General features: G+C 42.3%; 1 protein-coding gene across 1 annotated transcript in view; it reads left to right on the forward strand.

Moving 5' to 3' along the window:
* The window catches only part of nrxn2b (neurexin 2b), a 948,314-nt gene that overhangs the window by 78,283 nt on the left and 846,235 nt on the right, over positions 1-23,796 (forward strand). The window contains exon 2 of the mRNA XM_059355183.1: positions 20,093-21,512. Coding sequence (XP_059211166.1) covers positions 20,801-21,512 — 712 coding nt within the window. The 5' untranslated portion in view covers positions 20,093-20,800. The remainder of the gene's footprint in view (positions 1-20,092; positions 21,513-23,796) is intronic.

The following is a 23,796-nucleotide window of genomic DNA, read 5'->3' on the forward strand; positions in this document are numbered from 1 at the left end:
CATGTTAAGCAGAAGGCAGAAACAACTTTGCTTGACTTTTTAGAATCTCTACAGCAAGAAACACTACGATAGGCAGTTTTTCCGTCATTATTGTTTTGAATTCGTTCGTGGCTGCGGTCACTTATTGTACACATACTGCTGCTGCTCTGTTACGTGCCACTACCATTTCCTCCCACGGACGCCAATGTTACGAAAGAGCGGCATTGTGGCACTTTTGCAGCATTTTTACAGAAACGCAGTATGAAAGGGCTATACTATATATATTACAGAAAACCAACAACAAGCTTCATATAAAGGTCATATTTCTTGTAGCAGTATTGGATTGGATTTAACCACAAGGTTTGTCCATTATGTTGTCCATACCCTGTATGTGTTCATGCAAACACAGAATACAATCTGTCTACATGAGTAGATGGATCTATGTATTAGTAGTGAGATATGGAAGTCGTATCTCACAATCTCATTCTGGATTTATCAACAAACAAGCCTATTTTTAGCCCCCCCTCCCCATGATGCACTGAGCATCTGATGGCTTAATGTGTAACCAGATTTATGATAGCAGCAACTTGCCTCTGTCTGCACCGTGTTTACATTAAGTTTATTTACATGGTTCTCACATGTGTGTGGACATTATAATGGAAGTCATTACTCTCCTTCCCTGAGTACTTTTGAAATGGGGCATTAGTATGCTTTTAGTGGCGCCGTTGGTATTGAACTCTCAGACAAACTGCTGCCGGGTGTTTCCTCTATTCTCCTCCTCTTCTCTCCTCCCGATGTCACCTCACCTCTGTTCCTGGCTGATCTCCTCGTGGCTCCCCCCCCCACCCCGCCCCCGTGCCTTCACTCCCTGCTGTTCTCTCTCCTCGTGCTTGAAGATGGTGAATTAGCTCCAGCCTTCAACAGGGATCTGCCTGTAATGAAGCCTTTGTGTTTGTACTCTGAGCCGGCGCCGTTTTGAAATTGAATTGGATGTTCTCTCTCCGCTCGGTTCCTCTTACCTTCCAGCTCCCAACACAGCTCTGGCTTTCTCCATTATCTCCCGAATTCCTCGCCACAATGCTCCACATTGTGCGCCTCAATACGCGGGCATGTTTGTTTTTTTTTAACGCATGCAAACGCTCCCAGGCACGCATCCAAGTCCCCGCACCTGGTTGCATAATATGCTGCACCGACACACACATAAACAGGAGCAGTGTAGCATTTTGTGTAGTATGAATGCTCGGAGATGTACACTTGGTCGGACATACACATTCCCCTTTTCATCCAATTGACAGCCCTCTTTTCATGGCCCAATTTGCAGTAATGCTCTATTCTGGCACCCGGAGCTCCCTGTACACTTGTACTTGCATCCTCTCCATAGTACTTCCCTCTCTTCTTCCCTGTACTCCCACTATCATCAGTGCTTATCCTCCAAGCTGGGTTATTGTTGTTCTCGATGTGTGACTGCATGTTTCAAGTCTTCCTGACCTCGCCCCATTCTTCACATGTGACCACCCCGCCGTCTGGGAAGCCATCAACATAGATCTGCGCTCACCAAATCCCGCTTGTGAATCAGGAGGGGGCTTTCTGTGCACCCTTGCCACGCTAAGGCTCTTCTAGAGTGCCCGCTGGGAAAGTCTCAGGCCACGCCCTCTCAAATGCCCGCTCACTGTCTTCATTACAAAAAAGGCCCCAGAGGGATTTACGGGACTCCGTATGGTTTTCAATCATCACATAAATGCTTAGCAACAGTTTCGACTGCATGCACAACAACTGTGGCTGCCGCCACTAACTGTGTCTGCCGCTGAGCGTAAATTAACCGGCATTGCTAACTGTGCGCAGAGTAAACAAATAGAGGTCGCTAAGTGAACACACCTTGCTGCAGCACATACACACTGTACTGCTACAGAGCTAACTGTGCACCTTATTTCGCGACGCGGGACTACACTATGAAAGGGCAGAATATCACGCCTTTGCGGGATCACTAGAAGATTGGACAGTTCAGCCATTGTTTCTTGTGGTTGACCACCTGATACCCCCTTAGGGTCACCAACATTGTGGGCCTCTTCCAGTGAACTCTCTGTCGGTTGAGGTCTGTGTGATCTTCTGTGTAGTTGACATCTTTCTTCATTGCCTCCTACTGGCCTGGATCCCACCACTGCCACCAAATGTTAGGAAGCAAGACTAGAGTGGCGGAAATTGTAGGAGGCAGACTGAGGAAACATTATGAAGTGTCCAAACTGTGAAGTTTATTTATAGTGCCGCCCAAAAAGAAATATACAAAAGAAATAAAGAGTTAACTGGGCATAACTCCATAAACAGAAAACAATAACAGCTACATGTACACACGTACACACGTACACACGTACACACGTACACACGTACACACGTACACACGTACACACGTACACACGTACACACGTCCCTCCCCTCACCAGCCCAAAGCAACTGCTTTTATAGTCTCCTTAATCAGCAGGAGTCACCCTGCAGCAGGCTGAACTATTTGCACAGGGGTAATTCACAGAAAACAGAGGAAACACAATAATTTACAATGGGTATCATACTTTGAATTCTGACTTCCCCACCTAAACACATGCCTTCAACCCATATCAACAATTACAGTTACAATTATCATGGCAGTTCTTTGTAAAATAACTTATTTTAAATCAGCCATCCCTCCTTCCTTAGTCTGCTCCAGTGACATCACTGATGATGTCACTCAGGGTAGAAAAGAAGGAAGTGGCTGGGTGCCTCCTTCCTTTATCTTTAGCACAAGGTGAGCATGGTGAGTATGAGGGGAATTGACTGAACCAAACTTTAAACAAGGAAGTGTTTCAATTCAACAAAAAAAATCCTACCTGCTAACAGAAACAAACCCAGGATAGAATAAGGTTGAATAATAACAAAACAAACAGTTAAATTAATGTGAAATGCTGCCATGACAAAATGGGGACAAATGGTGTGTTGTCACTCACTTTGGCACAGATCATTCCAGCAATATAGAGGGCCATTTATGGGGCCGCACTATAAAAGGGGCTTATCTTTCTTGTCGCTTGTGACTACTCGCTACTTTGCCGGCTTTTTTAAAAATGGCACTTGTTGTTGTGGCATTGAGTACTATATCACATCCCGCTTAGTGTTCTATCTATTCAGCAACCAGGCTTTTTCAAGGGAGAAAAATCAGCCCGTCAAACGGCCGATAGGGCTGGCAGACATTCAAATTAGGGGCATTTCGGCGAGGGAGACACGTCTCATTCCCGGTATTTGACTTTAGTGGAAAGCTTTAGTCTCACTTGCTTCCTCTCTGTCTGCTCCCTCCCATCCCATATTTCCTACTCTACTCTCCTGGTAATGGTCGAGAATGAAAGGGGAGAGCTTGTTTCTGTTCACTGCCCCAGTTGGCTCCTTGTCTTTCTTTTACTATTGTTGCTGTCTGGGCTTACCCATGGTCATTGGGCGCTTAAGAAGGTAAACACAGTAGGAGGCTTGACGGGAACATGACAGACTACAGAGGACGGGGGTTTATTTAGGGAGACTGGAAAAAGAAATGCATGAAATAGCAGGTGGAGTGTGATGAATGATATATAATGCAATGCTTTCATATTCAAAGAAGGAAGAGCGTAGAGTGAACGTCCTGTACTGCAGCAGAGGTGCACAGAGGATTGCAAACAACTCTGCTGATTAATCGTACACGTCAAAACCAGATAAAACTCTCCGTGCAGGGCCTGTGCATGGGCCACAGAACTGAAGCCACTACAGATCCAAAAGTGTGACAGCCCTGGTCCAATTTTCAGTTTATTTTCATGCTTTTAATACATTTTTTACTCTTTACGCATCAAACAAATGCCTCACTATGTTTGACAGTAACAATTTATAGATTGAAGAAGAAAGATGTAAACTTGACAGTTTGACTTTAAAAAAAATGCATTGAAAAATAAGAGCTGGGCTGCAAAAGTAGTAGCAAAGAAAGTACTGGCAAACAAACAACAGATTTTTTCTGCGAGACCAGGTTGGAATCCAGCAAGACTTCCCATTGGCACCAATCTTATCTGACACTATTCCTACTGTAGGTTCTCAGTGGGGGAGCTGAGGTGCCGTTTACATACTTAGTGTACAGCATCATTATGGAATAACTCATTACTGCTGCATTAAAGCGACTTTAGTGCTGGTGGATGGGCACAGTGTGTCCTGGCTGTAGTTCACTCAGCCATATGGCCGAGGTGATTACCCCAGTGGTGTCTGGCTTTAGCTTTCACAGGTGGCGCTGTGATGTAAACATTGTTTTTACTACTGATAAATAATAGCCGATCTGATTGTGCTTAGAGATCTTTATACGCCTTTATTTGTGTGATTCATTTTTGTTTTCCTGGCTCTCTTTATTGTAGCCTGGTTTTGTTTTTAATGAAAGAGAGGCAGTTTGCTTAAACCTTGCTGAAGGGCAGAGATTTATCCAAAGCTGCTATGCCTCCCATTGCAGTTTTCTATTATCCATTTATCGAGGCAAACATGCACCACCCAATTTGTTGGATGAAATTCTCAGTTGCACGTGTTATTTTCTATATGATTATTTATAATATATCTTTCCTGGCTGCATTATTATTACAGTCACAGTGACCCGATTTCCCATGGGAATCATAAAATCTTATCTCAAAGTTGAAGCATGGAATTGTATGGACCAAATACATTATAGACTAGAACACACCATAGGCTGCAAAACAACATAATGCATCCATGCAAACATGAGAATAAACATGCTACATTAAGGTGGTAAAATATTAATTTATTCATTCTTTATAGCTCCTAGCTGAGAAGAAACTGTCACATTCATGACGTCTACGACAACTGATTGCAAAATGTCGATTATAATATCACGCTTCCCTTCCCAACATCCGTGACCACGGTTTCCTTGAAGTACAATAATAAATGCCTCACTATCTCTACTACATTTTACTCTACAGCACCTTTTTAAAAAGTAATTCTATTGTATGGATTAATTCATCCCCTGACCCAGATGTTGGAGAGCAGACTGGAAGGATAAGGAGTAAATTGAAGTTAACATATCTGATTTTCTTTTCTTTAATAATTGCCATGGCGTTCCCTGTATAGATGCTTGACGGATTTCTGGCTGTGAAAGGACTGGCGAAATGACATGCAGCAACAATGAAATGGTGATTATAGGATGAGAATGAGCTAATCTATAGGAGGACAAGAGGAGATACAAGCAGTTATTCCAAGGTAGTGTCCCCATTTTGGTCTGTGACAGAGGGATGTTTCTTACAAACCTGGGGTTACTTGTGCAAATTTACACTTTTCAGTGTAAATTCCTAGTCATTAACTGTCATTTTTTAAATGTATTTTAGAAATGCAACGCATTACTAGAAATTATTTTGCATTGTATTGCTGTATTCTTGTAAATTCACAACATAATACTGCTCAGTTTTGTGAAAAGTTAATTACTGTGTATTTACAGTACACTCTAAAACTTTTCAGTGTAAATATACAGTAACTAATGGTCTTTTTTTTTGTATATTTTAGAAATACTTTATATTTTTAAATTTGCATTATATATCTGTATTCGTTCAACAGAAAAGTTTTACAGTGTACTGTAAATTCAAAAGTATACATAGATTTAATGCAAATGTATTTCTTGAAATACAATGTATTTCTATAATAAAATAAAGAACTAAAAAAAAAAGATAAAAACGATACAATGCATTTCTAAAAGTACATTTGCATTGTATCTCTGTATTCTTTTAATTAACTGTATTTTTTATTATTTTTTTAACAGTTAAGTACTATAAATGTACACTGAACTTTTACAGTGTTCTGTAAATTTAAAAGAATACAGAGATATAATGCAAATTTATTTCTAAAAATGTAATGTATTTCTAAAATAAAGTAAAGAACTGTTAAAATATATATAAAATGATCATTGTATTTCTAGAAATACATATAATATATTATTCTAATATACAATATTTCTAAAATATACTAACTGTAAAACAAATATATAATTATTATTAAATACATTTGCATTACATTTCTATTCTATTAAATTCACATTCTTTTTTTCCCCCCTCCACTTATCCAGGGCCTTTCAGTGTAAAAAATATTTAAATTCCTTCAAATCACCCATTTTCTCTCCCAGCTTGCATTGCAATATACATGATTGACAGTGTATGACACCGATACAGAAGAATACTGTTCAGATTTCACTGTAAATCTACATCTGAAGTTTGCAGAGACTGTGAGTACAAGGAGAAAAAGCTATAGCCATTGTGAAGCACTCATGCAGGCAAACATCCTGCACTCACAACTGGCCATTGCCAATGCATTGCACAACAGAACCCTTTTTATGATGCAATATCAATAGGTGAGTGTATCGACTTCAGCTCAACACAAGCTAATCATGAGCAGCTTACATCGCGAAACAAACACATTACAGACAGGGTTCACACCTTCCCGTATACGGACAATTTTTACAAGGTCATCGTCAGAGCATTTTGTATTGATTGGCTGACCTGCCGTCTTTTAGCTTTTCCGCTTGGTTTTTCGGTAGTAAATCCTGAGGCGTTGAGTGGTTTCAATTGGCCTCAGAGGCATTCGGTGTAATATTTTTTTATTCCAAGGGTCATAATTTATCCTGTCCGTTATATTCCCACTGAGGCTGTTGGGGACGAAGACTCTTGCGGGGTTCAGGTTGGATGCTCAAAGAGCTCCTTCTGGCCCGCTTTTTACGAAAGAGAGAGAGAGCATTAGCTGTGCTTACATAATCTGATCCTTTATTCTCAACTGCAGTCCCCCCCGATCCAGCCCGTGTCTCCTCTCCTCTCTCTTCTGCCTAACCTACTTCTGCCCAGGGGCTTGCAAATACGTGCATATTCTGTCCCCTTTTTCTCACAGCTCCCCGAGTGTGTGCCTCTACGTGTATGTGCGCACACAAAGCTGTGTGTCACCTCATATCTTTTCAAACCAAATTCTTGCCACTTCTTTGTTCTGAGTCACAAAGCGGCACCGCATGCCTGTGCATGTTCCAGCTCCCTCAGATTTAGAGCTGAACTAAAGGAGACCTGAATCAATGTTTTCAGAGCGGCGTCAGTTCAATTTTTCATCAGTTATTCTTAGTTACTTCCTTCTTTCCTCCTCAAAAGACGAAAGAGAGACGCACTTGATACTGCAGACCAGGAGCTGGGTGAGAGGTCTTTTGTAAGACACTGCTTTCAACCATATTGCCCAGATCAATATGCCACCATAGGAAGTGCACTGAGTGAATTGAGAGGCCAATAATGAGCTCAGTGAGTCTACAAGGTCTGTGAAATTAAACACATTGCTCACCTGCTGCAGATATCAGTGGCCCTTGACTCTTAATAATCATATCGGAGCCCTAACGTCAATGGAAATCGCTAAGCTGGAACGTAGAGTGGAATATCCAGACCCCGGTTTATTGCTTCTGACGGTCCCCAGGTCTCCAGCGTGCTTTGTGTTTCTTTTGATTCCTCTGAAATGTTTAAGACAATATCACCCTCCATCAGCCTTAGCTGGGATATTGAAATGTCAATAGCATTTACAGATCCTGTGATATCCTCTCAAAGTTTCAGAGTTTACGGGTCTTCCACCCACTGAATTTACAAGCTATGAGGTCTAAAAGCCAATAAACATTAAAGAGCCTGGTAATAATTGCAGGTTGCCTTCAAACGAGAATTGTCGCTAATGGTATTTTTATGATAGCTGCAGACAGCCGATATAATCTTGACCAACAAAATTGATTAAACTTTCCAACTTCATTATTCCCTCCTTGACACCTCCTTGCCTGGATTAAAATACTTGATATTGTAGCGTTGCTCAGTTAAAAATATATCTCAGATCCTTTTATACCCAACTTCTATTATAGTGTCAAAAACTCAATCACGGGGCCTATTTAGTGTTTTAATTGTGGTTAAATTATAGGCATTTTCCAAAGCTTTCAGCCCCCAGTTCTATTCTCCATCCCCCAAAGCTGAAAAAAAGTCCTCTGTTAGACGGGTACACAGGTGGCTTATGGGTAAATGGAAGCTCAGGGAGGTTGGAAGGTTGGCTTCTTAAAATATAGGGCAGCCTCCCTAATAAGGTGCAAATATCAGGCCCGTGGCATGAGCGAAGCAAATTGCTTTTTGACAGTATATTTAAGATGGTAATCGACTGTCATTTACCACAGCCAATTCCCTCTGAATTGCTACGTGTGCTCTAGTGTCCCTCCCTCTCCCGCTCACTTCCTTTTCTTTCTGTCTGCTGTCCCTCTCATTTTTCCTGTCTGATTCTTCCGTAATTCATTCGGGGGTGAGAAGGCGAAGCAATAACCCCCCAACTCCCCCTCGCCTCACATGCATGGGCCCAAGCACGTACAAAGCACACTCATGCACATAATAGTTGAAAATTTAGTATTATATTCATGAACCCAGCAACGTGTACACCGCACTCGGATTTAGTAGCTGTGTGCACAGAGTATGTGTGCGTCCAGGCATTTAAATGTAATATTGTTAAATTCGAAGACATTCGAACAGCTCATATAAAAATAAATAATAATAAAACACACGCACACGCGCGCGCACACACACACACACACACACACACACACATCACATATATACTGGAGCTGTAATTACCTAGATTTTCCACCAACTTCCATTCTAATTGTTAGTGAAGAAATAAAAAAAATAACAGCAATGCCTGTGTTCCTTCGAGACATATTTACTGCCCTCATATAGGTTGGTTTTCTGCTGCTGAAATGCTTCTTGTCATTGGCCACTCAAGAAACAGAAATGGCCTCTAATTGTGCCTGCCACTGCCCCAATTAACATGCAGGAATGGTGGGACGGCTGCCACTATATACAGCTGCTAATGGCCTCTTTTTTTTGTTGTTGAAATTTTCTAGTGGCAATCTGTAGCTGTAGCATAATGGTTGCTGTGAAATGCAAACACAATTTTAGGCTTTTGTATGCTCAGGCGAGAGCCATTCTGGTCTTAGAAATGTTTGAGAAATGAGCTTGACACATTGTGATGCACATAACATGTGCCCAGAAAGAGAAAGAAGGTGTGTAGGCAGACTGAAGCAGGAGCCCAGGAAGGAGATGCAACAATACCGGGCAGAGGTCTGACTGATGTGGGAAAATAACTGTTTTTAATTCATGTGGGGAAGTTTGGTTAACAAAGAACACTATTTTGTTTTGTTTTGTGGATATATTCACATCATGTCATCAGTTCAAATGAATATCCAAACATTTTATACACTTGAAGGAACAGAACACAAGCGCTTGTAATAATAGTGGGGGAGAGCTTAGAGTACTTGGGCAGAATTAGTGTATGTTGTAGAGCGGGCAATGAGCCTCTGTAATGAAGAATATGACCAAATTAAATGGTTTGTGTTAGAGCAGCAAAGATATAGAGATAGAGCACACTTAAGCCACCGCTGGATCGCTCTCCATTGACTTTGTATTGAAGGGAGGAGCCTCCTTACCAAACAACAGAAAAATGTCTGAAAGCTGTTGTGTGGTTAACTTTACCACGAGGGTAAAGAACCCATAACTAAGTTTTTAAAACTTTTAAGACTTTTTAGAGGACAAAAATGGATACAGGCGAATACAGACGTGAGACATCAGCAGTTACAAACGGGAAAACTATGTGATCCTGAGACTCAGTATATTTAACGTTAACTTATGTATGCAGTGCGTTTTGTCACTAAGTCAAATATCCAAAGTCAGTTTTAGGCTAAATAAATCTCTGTACTGTAACCCGTGTTTTAGTAGAGTGTGGATAATTCAGAAAGCTATGCAGCATTAAGTGCATTAGCTTGCTAATGCATAGCTTGTATTAGCTTGCTAAAACATAGCTAACATTCTCTTGCAAACACATAGCTAGCATTAGCTTGCTAGCACACAGCTAACAATCGCTTGCCAACACATAGCTAGCATTAGCTTGCTAACACACAGCTAACAATCGCTTGCCAACACATAGCTAGCATTAGCTTGCTATCACACAGCTAACAATCGCTTGCCAACACATACAGGTAGCTAGCATTAGCTTGCTAACACACAGCTAACAATCGCTTGCCAACACGTAGCTAGCATTAGCTTGGTAAGAGCCAATTTGTCAATCCTTGATAGACATAGAATGCTTAAGTTATCATATGATATGTTTAAATCCAATAGTTTTTGCTAGAAACAGGCATGTTGTGGGCGTTTCAGCCCATGGTTGTGTTTTGTGGCACCAATAGTTTTGGTAGTATGAGTAATAGTTTTTAGTATGAGTATGGAACTCGTCTCTCTGCTATCACACACTAAACACAGAAGCTTTGGCAACCGGAAAGGAGGCAGGTAGTATTAGTAGTATTGCTGGACGACAAGCAGATGTGATCAGTTGCATTGATTATAATGAAGTTTTGCAACAGCCCCTCCATGAGTGGTCTGTCAAAGTAAACAGGATTGGATTTTCATTGAATGCTTATTTTGACCCTGAACACATAAATTATTCAGCACAAAATAATAAGACTTTACAAATCAATAGAAATTTAAAAATCTGCTTTCGGTAATCCTCCCACTTTTATCTTCCATTTCCCCTTTGCAGTGTAATAAAATCCATCCTTAGATTAACTAAGGTTTGACATTTTACAGTATTTTGGCCATTATGAGACCCAGTGTACAAAAAAAGTGACTGCCGCAGAATGAGTGTCCTTTTTCCACCCTCTGGTCGACAATAGCTATAGAAAAGGCCTGGTGGCTATATTGACAGCACAGTGTTTTCCTCCTAAAATAGACACAATACCTTTGTCAACCACACACTATCAATTCCTCGCTCCCCGCACTGAGGCGCCGGCAGTCTTTGTTTTTTACCAAGATGGTTCCCCCTCGACTGATGGGGAGAAGATGAAGGAAGGAGGGAAGGAAAGAGTCTTTGTGTGAAGGGGTAGGAGTTGGAAGATAGTGAACAAGCAGCCATCTGCAGAGGCAGATGACTGTGGAGTCTCCTTTTATTCTGTCTCTCAAGCCTTTCTTACTTTCTTCTTTCCATTGCCTTCCAACCCACTGTCTTTCCTACGTCCTGTCTCACTCTATCACTTCCTCCTCCCCCTCTCCCCTCGCCGTCTCTCTCTTCCCCCTCTTTTCTCCCAGATAAGGCCAGTAGAGCTGCAGGCTGCTGGGCTGGTTAATTGGAACGGGAGTGTCTTGAGGCCTGGCCAGTGAGCCTTGTGCTTCCTACCAAAACATCTTCAGGCACCGAGGCAGCCACACGCATGCTGCTGGGTACACACACACACACACACACACAAACTTAATCGCCCACATTCCCACACGCCCCCAGCAAACATTTTACATTTCACGCATGCAAAGCAACTTAGAACGGTTGAACAGGTAGGGGCTCAGTATCTCACTCAAGGAAAACAGCACTTACAGATATCTCAACTTGCATACTGTAAACATACTGTAGATGCCCAGAGCTGCTTGTGATTGCACTTGCATATGCATCACCTTTGGCACTCATCGGTGCCCCTATATGTACACAAACACAATAATTTACCCTTCCAGGTATTAAAGTAGCTCTGTACTCCACTACCACACACTGATTTTCATCTGGGACCACTATCACCCGTACTGATAACACCGCAGAGCTTAACCCGGGGCGCAAACAAAACTTCATTCTGCTTTAGCATGCACTTAAGTCGGATTCATTTGGATTTACACTTTCAACGCCGGCTGTTCCTGCAGTCCGCAAGGCCCTTGCACTCCTGAAAGGTTGGAAGTAGGTGGAACCAAAGTGGGGTGGTGATGGATGGCTGGATAAACTGAAAGAGGGAGTTAAAGAGAGTGTGGAGGGAGAGGTGTGATGGGAAATGAGAGGCATTATGAGGAGGGTAGTGTCAAACGGGGAGGAAAGAGGAGGATGGAAGGGCGAGCGAAAGTAGGTATTTAGAGCTTGGATGAGCAGGCAGCCGTACACTTATGTTACAGTATGTGCGTGAAAAAAAAACCCTCTGTCATTCTTTCTCTTCCTCCGTCGCACAACATGATTTGTACATCACACTGCAGTGAGATGAGGCTGGCTGATGGCATGCAGATCTAATGTGCGTGTCAGTGCATGTGTTGCTGCGTGACTGCGTCTCAAGTAGGATCGCGGGCTAAGTGTCACTGACGTCCTCTTTCTGTTTTTTCCCTTCATTTATGTCCCTCATGCTCAGTCTCTCCCTCCCCTCTTCTCTCTCCCTTGTTGTCGGCCATTTTGTTGGCCTGATCATGGATGTAATGAGTGATGTGACTTACTAACACGAGAGGTCTGCTCCTTCTTGCCTCTGGTGTCACTGATGTGTGCGCCTTCATGTGTCCATTTCTGTCGTTCTTTTGCTGCTGTTAGTGTGCGGCAGTCTGTCAGTGATTGAGGAAAGTCAACTGTGTCTTATGTCTGTAATTGATCTCTAACTAGTTGAAAACCTTTCCTGCTCAGTCTCCCCTTAAAAAGCCTTCATTATTTCCAGCCAGTTTCCAGTTGTTCTTTATTGACTTAATAAAGGAGACATTTTGGTGAACTGGTTCCTGCAGAACTAAGTGGAATCTAAACCGAGCTGCAGAATACAGACCAATTTACACAAACAACAATGACATATTTTGTGGGCGGAGCCTAACTGGTGGCAAAAAGTGACAGTTACGACAGTACAGTTGTCAGTATAATATGAATCTTCCAGATGTTTTTCCTGATTATTTTCATGGTTTGTAAGCGAAAGACAAATTATCTTACATGAGTGAGCTAACCCTTAACTATGCTAAGAGATTTACTGACCCGTATTCATTGTCAGTAGTGTTGGGACAACGAAGCTTCGTGAATCATTTGCTTTATTTACAGAGCCCAAGATGGCGCTCTTTGTTTAACAAAGGGCTGAAAACACACTCAATTATCATTGCTGAAACCTTTTTTTAAGCCAAGACCGCCATCTAGTGGGGTCAAAAAATAAAGCAAATGCTTCACAAAGCTTTGCTGTCCCAACACTAACTGTCAGGACTGTAAAGGACCCAAAAATAGCTTAATTGGCCTTCGGCCAAAATTAGAGGATTTTTGTGTGTTACTGACAGAGATACTGCTTCTATGTATGTAAATGTTACTTTAAGTCGGCAGAAACGATCAACCTATGAAAACAATAAAGAAATAGAGGTAAACAGAAGAGTTTCGGGGGTAACAATGTCTTGCTGTGCCGTTGGATGTCAGAACAGGAATACAGAAAAAAACAACCATCCTTCATACTTATTGATTACTTTATCAGACTCCCTTCATAGCTGGATGGAGAAGTTTATGGTAGCAGATATTAAACGGATGGACTGGACCACTGAAATCATCCGAAATTCTTGGATTTACACAGTGCTTATTTCATACAGAGAAATAGCGCAACATTTAGTAGCATAGCGGCTACATTGTGATGATCCAACAAGTTCTCCGACATAAACGGCAGAAGATGTTGTGTGTCAGTACTACAAATTACGGCACGTAGGCACATATCGCGTCTCTCGTTTCACGGCACATATTAACGTACCTTGGCGTGGCTTGCAGTACAACAGCGTGTTCTAAAAATAGCATACAATACGGTCCGCGGTTGAAAAAAAAGACTTCAGTTTCTGTGGATTTATGTTGTAAAACTACTGACCTTAGGTTTAAGGCTAAAAACTTCTGGTAAGGCGTTATGAAAGACAGTCTAAACAGTAAATAAATCTACATGAATGCCATGAATTTACATATATCGGATTTCTGAGAATTTCGTATATTTCAGCCGTCCAGTTCATCCGTTCGATGGCTTGCAACCATAAACGTCTCCGTCTAGCTTCAAAAGGCGTCTTCGAAGAAATCATGCAATATGAATGAATACTGTTTTTTGGGGTTTTTTTTTACATCCAACAGTACAGCAAGACTTCGTTACCCCTAAAACTCCTTTGTTCTCTCTATTTTCTTACTGTTTTCATAGATCGCAATTAGTTTCTGCAACCAGTAAGCTGCCAGGGACGTAACCATGATGTCTACTCCAAATTGGTCTATATCGCATGTGGTTATCTTTCATTAAATTCCCTTTTATAGACTTCTCAAACTCACCCCGTGTGACTCCCTTTTCTTTTCACTCTCGCAACATTTCAGCTTGCAGAGCTAATTCATTATTTCCCTTGATTTATCCTGTCAAAGTGTCACGGCAGAAGAAGCAACAAAGAGTCCCGCTAAAGTCATTATTAATCGCAGTGAGGCTAAAGCCCTTGATCTGTTTCATTAGCATCTACTCATCAGGGCTAAATGCAGTTAGCACTAACAGCCAGAGCTAGTCACTAGCGGCTTACGGTTGACGAGGCTGATCAAAGGCTGTGATCTGATGCGGAATAAAAGCCCGCTCACCTCTGTGTCGGCACTCGCGCTGCACATGACTGGAGGACTGTCGTTTTGCAATCCTGATTAGTTTATTTAACTCGCACTCAGCTTCAAGGTGCTCTGCCTTCATTTCTTCTTTGTGAAAAAGAACACACCTACATTTCAGTCTTTGTAATTCCTCCTTTCCTCAATCCCTGAGTCATAAATCTTTGTGCCAGGGCTACATTCCAGGGAAATTTTGGCTTTCTAGTAGGAAAGATGCATTTCAACACCCTTTAACTATCCTACAACTACTACTGACAATAAAGGGGAATATTTCTGATTAACGAAATATGTAAAAAGCCTGTAGGTTAGATTTAAATTTATAATAGTAAAATTGGACTTTAAAATTAGTTTTCATGGCTTTCAGTTAAAGTTAGGTTGTTTTATTTTGCTTTATGCTTTTATTCTAGATTTACAACTAATATTTATATTCAGTGTCTTTAATCTACATTGCATTGAACCTTTTTCATTTGTACATTTTTTGTTATGTTTCGTCTTTTTATGTCTGTAATCTTGTTTTTGGAAAGTTCTCAAGCATTGGTTTGCTTTAAATACATGCATTTTAATAAACAGTGTTGTAAAAGTTGTAATTCGAGTAATATATTTATTTAATTACTTATAGAAAAAAGGCCTTTTTTACTTTGAGCCCCAGCTCCTCTAACATTCTCTGCACATCCCAACATTTTTGCTAATTACCAAGCTGATTTCAAACGACTGCCAGAGGAAATGTACCGCTAGCTTGGCAAAAGGAAGCAAATCCTGGTTTTTCCAAAGAATTAACATTGAAACACAGGGTTTTTATTAACCCTTTCATTGGAAACATTCCTCTAATCCTCTATCCCCATCCTACTTCCTTCATCCTCTATATTTCACAATATCTTGCCACCAGCTTTCTCTTTCCGTGATTCTTTTTCCACTCCCTCTCCCACCGCTTCGTGTTTTAAATCCTTGTTCTCCATCTTGACCAGGAATATTAAAAGTGGCTCAGCGTGCCTCTCTGGTTAATTAGAGCACAGCAGCGGCAGCGGCAGCCTCATGCTGACGGATGGTACACTGCTGAGCTTCTCACAGGCCAGGATTAATGGCTCCTGTCTGACTGGGATATGGTGTGTGTGTCTGCTTGTTTGCATGTGGAAACTGTGTGCATATGCGTAGGTGTATTTGTGTAAACTATTTGCATGTGTAAATATTTGTGTGAGCTACACCTCTATTATCCTTTGTCTAGATTATTGTTATGTATAAATATTTCATACGCTTCAGCCGCTTTTATTGCATTTGAAAAGTGTTTCAGTGTCATATTTACAATTCTAAATAAGGTGTCGCCCCTGAGAAGGAGAAGGAGGAGGAGGAGGGGAAAAAAAGAAAAATGTGTAACATTGAACTCCGTGTAGCACTGGTGGGCAATGCAGTATTTAAGCAAGACTTCACCTGCATGTGTGAGCTGGCTGTTTGCAGAAAAAGGAAGATGAAAGTCTGGCACAGCTTCACACAACAGGTGTAGTCTGGTCTGTGGGGAATCTGAAGACCTTGGGCCAAGGCGGAGCTCTGCAAGAGATGGATAAAATCACCAAATATGCACATTAATGCCACACTTTGGTTATGTTATGTGCATTTCAGAGTTTAATTGGGGGCATTTCCAGATGCCAATCAACTTAAATGTTGGTTTCTTTCCATTAATGTTTTGTTTCTCTTCTAATGCTGATTACAGTAGCTAAACTTCTTCTAGTACAAATTAATTTTTAACTTGATTTTAATTTTATCAGACAATTCAATGGGCATTACCAAAGGTTATCAGCCCATAGGTATGGGGCAGTAGGGGCCAAGTCCACCTGCTAGTAGGCCAGTAGGTTGTTATCAGGCCACTGAATGGGCAGCTATATTAATGCGTTGCAGCACGCCCTCTACCGACTGTAGTATTTATAAACAATGCCAAGGTGAAAGTGAGTATAAAGCACGAATACTCACTTTTAGGGCGGGTGGGAGTAGAGTGTGATGGGTCAAACAAACCCAGGACTTTCCCAGAGGAGACCTGGCTTATGTCCCATGTCGAACTACTAGTTGACAATGTTATATAAAGTCATGTGAGTTAAGAACTGTGCATCACATTTTTCCAAGACCAGTGTAACTATTTCACTTCAGGTGCTCACACCTGTATTGTAATATTCTACCATTTATGTGCATTGATTTATCATTAACACCTAACCAGGGAGTTATTTGTAATTTTAAGGAAACTGCAGCCTTTTAGCTAACCAATGTGTTTTCAGCGCCTGCTGGCAGGTGGAGAAGGTCGTTATCAAGCCATTCAATGGCCGCTTGCTGAAAACACAGCACTCCCATTCCTATGGGCTGATTACCACCAATATGGCCAATGAATCATCTGATAATATTCAAAACAGGTGGATCGATCATGACCTTATTGTCATGGCAGTTATCGAGTACTGGCACAGCATTTGGGTCATATGTACAATTTGAAGGCACAGACAAAAAATAAATCAAAGTCTGAGGTATTTTATGCTGTTGCCATGGATCCAAAAGCATCTAGTCTTTGTACAAGTGATGGAATAAAAATAACAAATGGGACAGTTTCCACTGCGGCGTGGATGTAGCCAAAGACTCTTGAAGAGTTTGAGCAGAGTTTCTGTCAAGATTGCGCCAACATTCCCCGTGGGATGATGTGTGGGAGGAAATGGGTCGGCAGTGGCTCACATGACCATGCAGTTATCCTGAGGGTTGCAGAGCTTCACTTGGACATGAAGTCGGGTCAGGGTGTATGCGGCTGGGTACAGATTTCTCTTTCAGTCAAGTCGCACGGCTCTGCCGCAGCTCAGCCAAGCACTGTGAGCGAGAGAGTTGTCCTTTTTCTTGAGGAAAGAATTGAGGCAGACGGATGTCACGCTAGCAGTCGAGGGGGGAGGAAAAAAACATGTTATTTTTGGATTTAAACTGGACTGAAGCTGGATTGTACATGTCATTTGTAAAACAATTCTGTGGCCAAATGCTGCAGAGAAGACACTGTGGACTACAACTGTGACAAAAATCATAATCCCCAATGTAGGCATAAATATAGACCCACACAAACTCGCACTCAGTCCGGATGAACACGCACTGTCACACAAGGACAGTTGCTTTGCTGAATGCAGACAGCTGCGCATGCAACTAGAATCAATCACAACCACACACACACACATGCAGCACCAACCCTCGGAGCTCGAGTTATCTCCTGAGGCTTGTTATGTTTCCTCAGTGTCCTTGGGATTTAATAGTACCATCAGGCGAGCTAGCCAATACCCCCTAATAACTAGCAACACAATACATGGAGACGCACTGAAACTCAACATAGTAAACACTCATAAACACAGAAAAGAGCAAGGCTTCTGTCTGCAGCGGTAGAGAGCCCCCGTACAGACAGAAATAACTCAATGAATATTCAATTTGGCCAGGGAATATTCCAATCTATTTACCCATAAGGGACACAGATGTGGTTAAAAGAATGGTTGATTAAACAAGCATAAGCTCACAAATTGTTCACAAAATGCAATTATTTTGGCCCCAAAGTGTTTAGGGGTTTTATCATGTTTTTGCTGATGATCATAATGGCAATTAAAACAATGTCATGATCTACGGTTGTATGGCTGTAAACATGTACCTGTCCAGATGTGAGTCTAAGCATGACTCTTGTCTCTGAACAGGACTTTTGTTTCTTCTCACAATCATGTGAACCCTGCGTGTTAATTAACCAACATGGTCTCACAGAAATCTGTGACATAGCCACGGATTTTCTTAACTCAAAATCTGTGGAATAGCCACGGAATCACTCAAATTTCCGTGAAATTGACACGGATTTCGCTACAATGCAAGTTAATGACAGTCATATCCCGTGGCTATTCCAACATACAAAGCGATTATGTACATTCACTGAATGAATATTTAGAAAATAAAACATATATTTCTCGCTAGAAATGTGATCAGAAACTAAGTCAAAATATAGATTTTTTCACTAAAAATGAGAGAACTGTCCGCCATGTTTTTTGTTCTGACCGCCGGGACCTTAAAAGTCACGTGACTTGGAACAAACCAATAGGAAAAAAAATCAATGGAATAGCCACGGGATATGACTGTCATTAACTTGCATTGTAGCGAAATCCGTGTCAGTTTCACGGAAATTTGAGTTATTCCGTGGCTATTCCATGGATTTTGAGTTAAGCGAATCCGTGGCTATTTCACGGATTCCTGTGAGACCAGGTTCTAATTAACAGTAGCATATGTAGGTGTATATGCAAGTGTGTGTGCGCAACTGTGAGAAGAATGTGTGGAAACATGCAGAGCTATATATATAACAACATCGACCTGCTAGCAGGCGGACCTGGCCCCTACACACCCATTCTTATGGGCTGATAACCACTGATATGGCCAACGTGATACGATTGTAACTGTGGGTTTTGTGTTCAATTACACACCAATAACTTACTATGAAGCCATCGTTCTTGGCCGTGTACATACTGTATGTACAGTTCAACAGCTGTGTGCTGACGTTTGTATATTTTTTTAGGCAGTACAAAAAGGTGGCACATTACTCAGATAAAGATGTAACATCAGAGCCTGTAGATTTAGCTTTTGGAATGATGCTGACAGTTGCCGAAGTAAATTATCGTCCATCCCAAAATACTTAAATGCCAAGCATGACGTGCTCTGGGCTTCTCATGTTTAAAATACAGCCTCGTGGTTTCATCTGAAGGCAGCATTCCCCTGCTTGCCAATGTGAACATCACCCGGAGAAAAATAGCCCTAATATTACTTATCATCCTCCCTCTTCTGTTTCTCACAGCTCTGTCTGTCCCCCTCTGTCCTCCCTCATCTCTCTCCATCGACGCTAAGCCTCGCCCATCTAAGATCATGATTATGCAGCCTTTCTGCCTCTGTGTCTGTATTTCTCCCACTTCCCCTCCCTCCCTCCCCTGCTTGTATGCTCGCGTCATTGCTGTTGTCACTTTGAAGCCAGGCAGGATAGCACAAGGGAGTGTGAGCAGGGGTGAGCCTGGCTTTAATTGTAGACTGTTTGTGATGAAAATTAGATCTCACTCAAGAAATAATGGCTAGGGATTAGGCCGAGCCCCAGGGTCAAGACTGGCTGTTCAGACAGCTATTGACTCTGCAGCACTCCACTCTGAATCGCATTTGATTTAATGGTGTGTGTGTTTGCATATGCATGTTCATAGTGTGTGTGTGTGTGCCACAGTGGAAGGCTGTGATTTATCAAATAATACTCTATTGCTGATTGGCCAAAAAGTGTGTATGGATGACAGCAATCTTCACTGCACATGAAACCATTATGTTAAGGTTCAGTACATTGCTTGACATATCTATTGGCATGACTGAGAGGGCTCAGATGAAATAAGACATTCATATTGCTCAGGCCCCTCTGGGAAGTATGGAGCCATGCAAAACTCAGAAAGCTTATTTATCGCTTGGCTCTCGACAAACTTTTTTTTTTTGAAGTGTCAGCTTTCAACTGTAAAGAGCAAAGGGGTTTTTATAGAAAGAACATGGTGTCTAAAACTGCAGGCACAGGAGATGAAAGATAAGAGATTAAATAACACATAAAATGAATAACTGCCACTTGAAATGGGTTCGATTTTTGCATACTTGTGATGAAATACATGGAACTTATGTATTTACATTTTGTTTTTTTTGTGTGTGTTTCTTCCAGATCCCTACCTACCTGCATAACGATGGGACCCATTCCTGCGTAAAACTTTGGAGCCCTTAAGTTCAGGAGAAGAATGGGTTTTACGCTGAAACCATGAACGCATCGTATGCTCCAGCAGACACCAGCAGACTCTAATACCCGTCTACTCCCTCGCTCTTTTGCTCATTTTCTTCTGCTTGCACTCTCCTTTAAAAAAAAGAAAAAAGAAGATCACAATCGGATAACTCTCCCCACCCCCTTTCCCCAAGCTTTTGGCGGCAGCTCAAATTTCCTGGAAATTGCACTGAGATCTGGATTCTAGAGACGAAGATTCTATTTTGGGTCCAGGATAGACCAAGAGGCTTTTGAAGAAACGGCTGTGTTGAAATTATCATACCCCCCCTCCCCTCTTTTACTCTCCCGCTATTCCTCGTTCCTTTCCTCCGAGTCCCAGAGGCTGATGGAGAGACGAAGGAGAGAGTCAGGATAAGGACAAGAATTAGAGCATCAGAGAGAAGAGGAAAAAAGTGCTGATTCGTCAAGAAAATTGGAATAGGGCCCTTGTGAGGATTACATTTCCCAGTGAGCTTGATATCCCAGTTTAGTGGTATATAATACTTGTTATTTACATTTGAAATCTGGTAGCTACACTAAGGCTAGGCCTAACATCCGGGGTGTATCAGACCGAAAGGCATCAAGTAGAGAAGGGGATACTTGGGAACTTTGAGCATGACAAGGGGGTTAAGATTCCCGTGTTGGCCCCTGTGGCCTCTGGCCCTCCTCAGCCTCCTTACAACAGTGACGATGCTGGAATTTGGCGGGGCGCCTGGCCAGTGGGCACGCTACGGACGCTGGGAAGCTGGATCAGTGGGCGAGCTGAGCTTCAGTCTCAAGACCAACATCAGCAAAGCCTTGGTACTCTACCTGGACGACGGCGGCAACTGCGACTTCTTGGAGCTTCTCATCGCCGGGGGCCGCCTCCAGCTGCGCTTCGCCATCCACTGCGCCGAGCCGGCCACGTTGCACATGGAGACACGGGTGAACGACGACCGCTGGCACATGGTTTTGCTCACCCGCAACTTCCGCGAGACCCTTCTGATGGTCGACGGTGAGACGAAAGTGGCTGAGGTCAAGTCCAAGAGGAAGGAGATGGCGGTGGTTAGCGACCTGTTCGTTGGCGGGATCCCACCCGATGTGCGCCTCTCTGCTCTTACGTCTAGCACGGTGAAGTACGAGCCACCCTTCCAGGGCTTGATCTCCAACCTGAAAGTGGGGGAGATGCCTCCTACCTTGTTAAATAGCCAGGGGATTCAGAGCGACCTGGAGTACCTCTGCACCAAACAGAACCCGTGCTTCAATGGAGGGTTTTGCTCTATTCAGTATGGAGAAGTTCACTGTGACTGCACCCACACCCGATTCAAGGGGAAGTACTGCAAAGAAGGTAAGGAAACACCCTACGTACCTGCTGTACCTTGGTTTCAATGCATTGTGGTTGGAAAAGATATGCTCTGTTTGCTTCTGTACAATGCCATGATGTGTTGTAGATTCGGCCCTTACCTTTGGGGTTTAGTGGTATTAGGTTCTGCATAGTTATGCGTGTCGTACATTTCTGATGTGTATAAATTATACTAAAATAGTCTCTTCTTGACCTTTTCTAAGTCTCTTGCAGTGAAGTCACAAGTGGCTCGTTGCTTTGGTGTGACGCAGAAGTATTTCTGTGCTCTAGTCGAGGTGTAAACCCAGTGAGAGGAAAGAAGCTGAGGTGCAGCCATTTCCAGTCTTCTATTGTCGATACAGTCTTTAAAGAAGTTCCATTGCAAGAAAACACTTTCTTAGGGATTATATGACTCATCCAAGAGATTTAGACGTGGCACAGGTGCTACTTTGAATGTGGCTGGGACTTCTTTTTTTTTCTAAAACAATACTTAACATCAAAGGTGCTGCATTTCTAAACAGATCATTTCAAATGCAAAATCACACATTGTCGGTCTTTTCAACTGGCTGTTTCCCTCTCGGTATTTCTCTCTTCTTTTTAAAAATGTCTTTTCGTTCCGAGCCCATTGTCTCGGGTGTACTCCCCACTCTTGCCTCCATTTGCTCTTGGGATGTGCTCCCGTGCTGTCAGCTCATGTCAAACTCTGTTCTGTTTTACACCCCTGGCTCCCTCCTTCACTGACACATCCCATTTCCATATCTATGGTTTCTCCCTCTGCTTTACGCTCATCCATCTCTCTGTTTCTCTCCGTCCTGCAGCGTTTCCTTCACCTGCCTATACCTACCTTTCTCTTCTCAAGGCTATCTGGGCTTTCCATCTCTCTTCACCTCCCTCGCTCGCTCCGTCTCTCCCGAGTTCACTCCCTTACTCCACTTATCTCTCTTTCACCTTTACCCGCTGTCAGCACTTCCTACTCCCGCCTCTCCTCCCCCTGCACTTATCTCCCTCCTCTCTTTCTTTCAAACTGTCTGCACCTCCACACCTTGTGAATTCACTCATTCCTTATGCAGCCTTCACAAATTGCTTGCTCTGTCTTGATCATTTGTAATGGAGGGGAAAAAGCCTACATTATCTCCACTTTTTGCCATTATAAGCGCTATTAATACTGCATCGCATGATCCATATTAATCAATAGACTCCTACCTTGTTCCGTGTGATGTAATGACTTGTAATTACTGGATCTTCAAATGATAACTACTTTGCCAGCAGTTATGTGCAAATTGTTTGAAGTCTTGTATTTTTGTGGCACCCAGAGATAAGCTTTGACAGAAAGAAATTAAGCCCAAACAAAATATTTTGTTCAATTTTTTTGTCTGAGTATTGCTTTTGATAGATCTGAAGTCGTAATAATAAAATCAGCGTGCGGCCGTGATTTTGATCAAAGCCATTAAATTGTTTTGATGTAGAAAGTCTCGAACAGTCTTTACCAGCTCGAGGAGCTGTATTGTTTTGCTCTGTGAAGAAACCAAACAAAAAGCCATCATTTCATTCATTTTCTGAATAACTTAAGAGAGACTTAAATTATGCCACTGCTGGACAGCCGTCTTTCTTTCTCTCTCTCTCTCTCTCTCTCTCTTTCTTTCTCATTCTTCCCACTTCCTTTAATTCTTCAAGCCATTTCTCCGCCTCTCTGTGTGTCAGATTGCTGTGTGGTTGCTGGGAGCAGATACTGCTGCCTGGCTCTTGGCTAAATTGAGAGCAGAATACCAATGCAGTGCTACAGTGACTGCAGGAAACATTTGTCCTTTTGAAATAGAGAGAGAGAGAGAGAGAGAGAGAGAGAGAGTAAGATACAGGCGGAGAATGGAGATAGAGGTGAGGAGCAGAGAAACGGAACAAGAGGAAATCAGGGCGAGAGAGCAATGGCCGCTCAACAGCAAGAAACGGAGAGGAGAAAAAGACACCATGAAGATATTAATTTGCTCAGTGTTAATTTATTTTCAGAGATGTTCTTTGGTTTGAGGACCGTTAATTGGGTCATTATGGCTGACTGCCAATGCAGCGGTGTATTTATTCGTTTTATCTAACATGTGGGTGGGAATGTAAAGGTCTTCCTCTCTCTCTTTTTAGTTGGTTTAAAAGACACTTTAGATGTCGGAACTAACAAATCCGTGTCTTGCTGTGTTAGCTCTGTGGTGAAGGGGCCGTGTCAACGGAAAGCTTTTTTTTTTTAAGGCCTGCCGCGTGCTCACTTCAGGGAGGAAGAACGCATCATTTCATGGGAACATTT

The sequence above is a fragment of the Centropristis striata genome, chromosome 17 (assembly GCF_030273125.1).
Source record: "Centropristis striata isolate RG_2023a ecotype Rhode Island chromosome 17, C.striata_1.0, whole genome shotgun sequence".
Lineage (NCBI taxonomy): Eukaryota > Metazoa > Chordata > Actinopteri > Perciformes > Serranidae > Centropristis > Centropristis striata.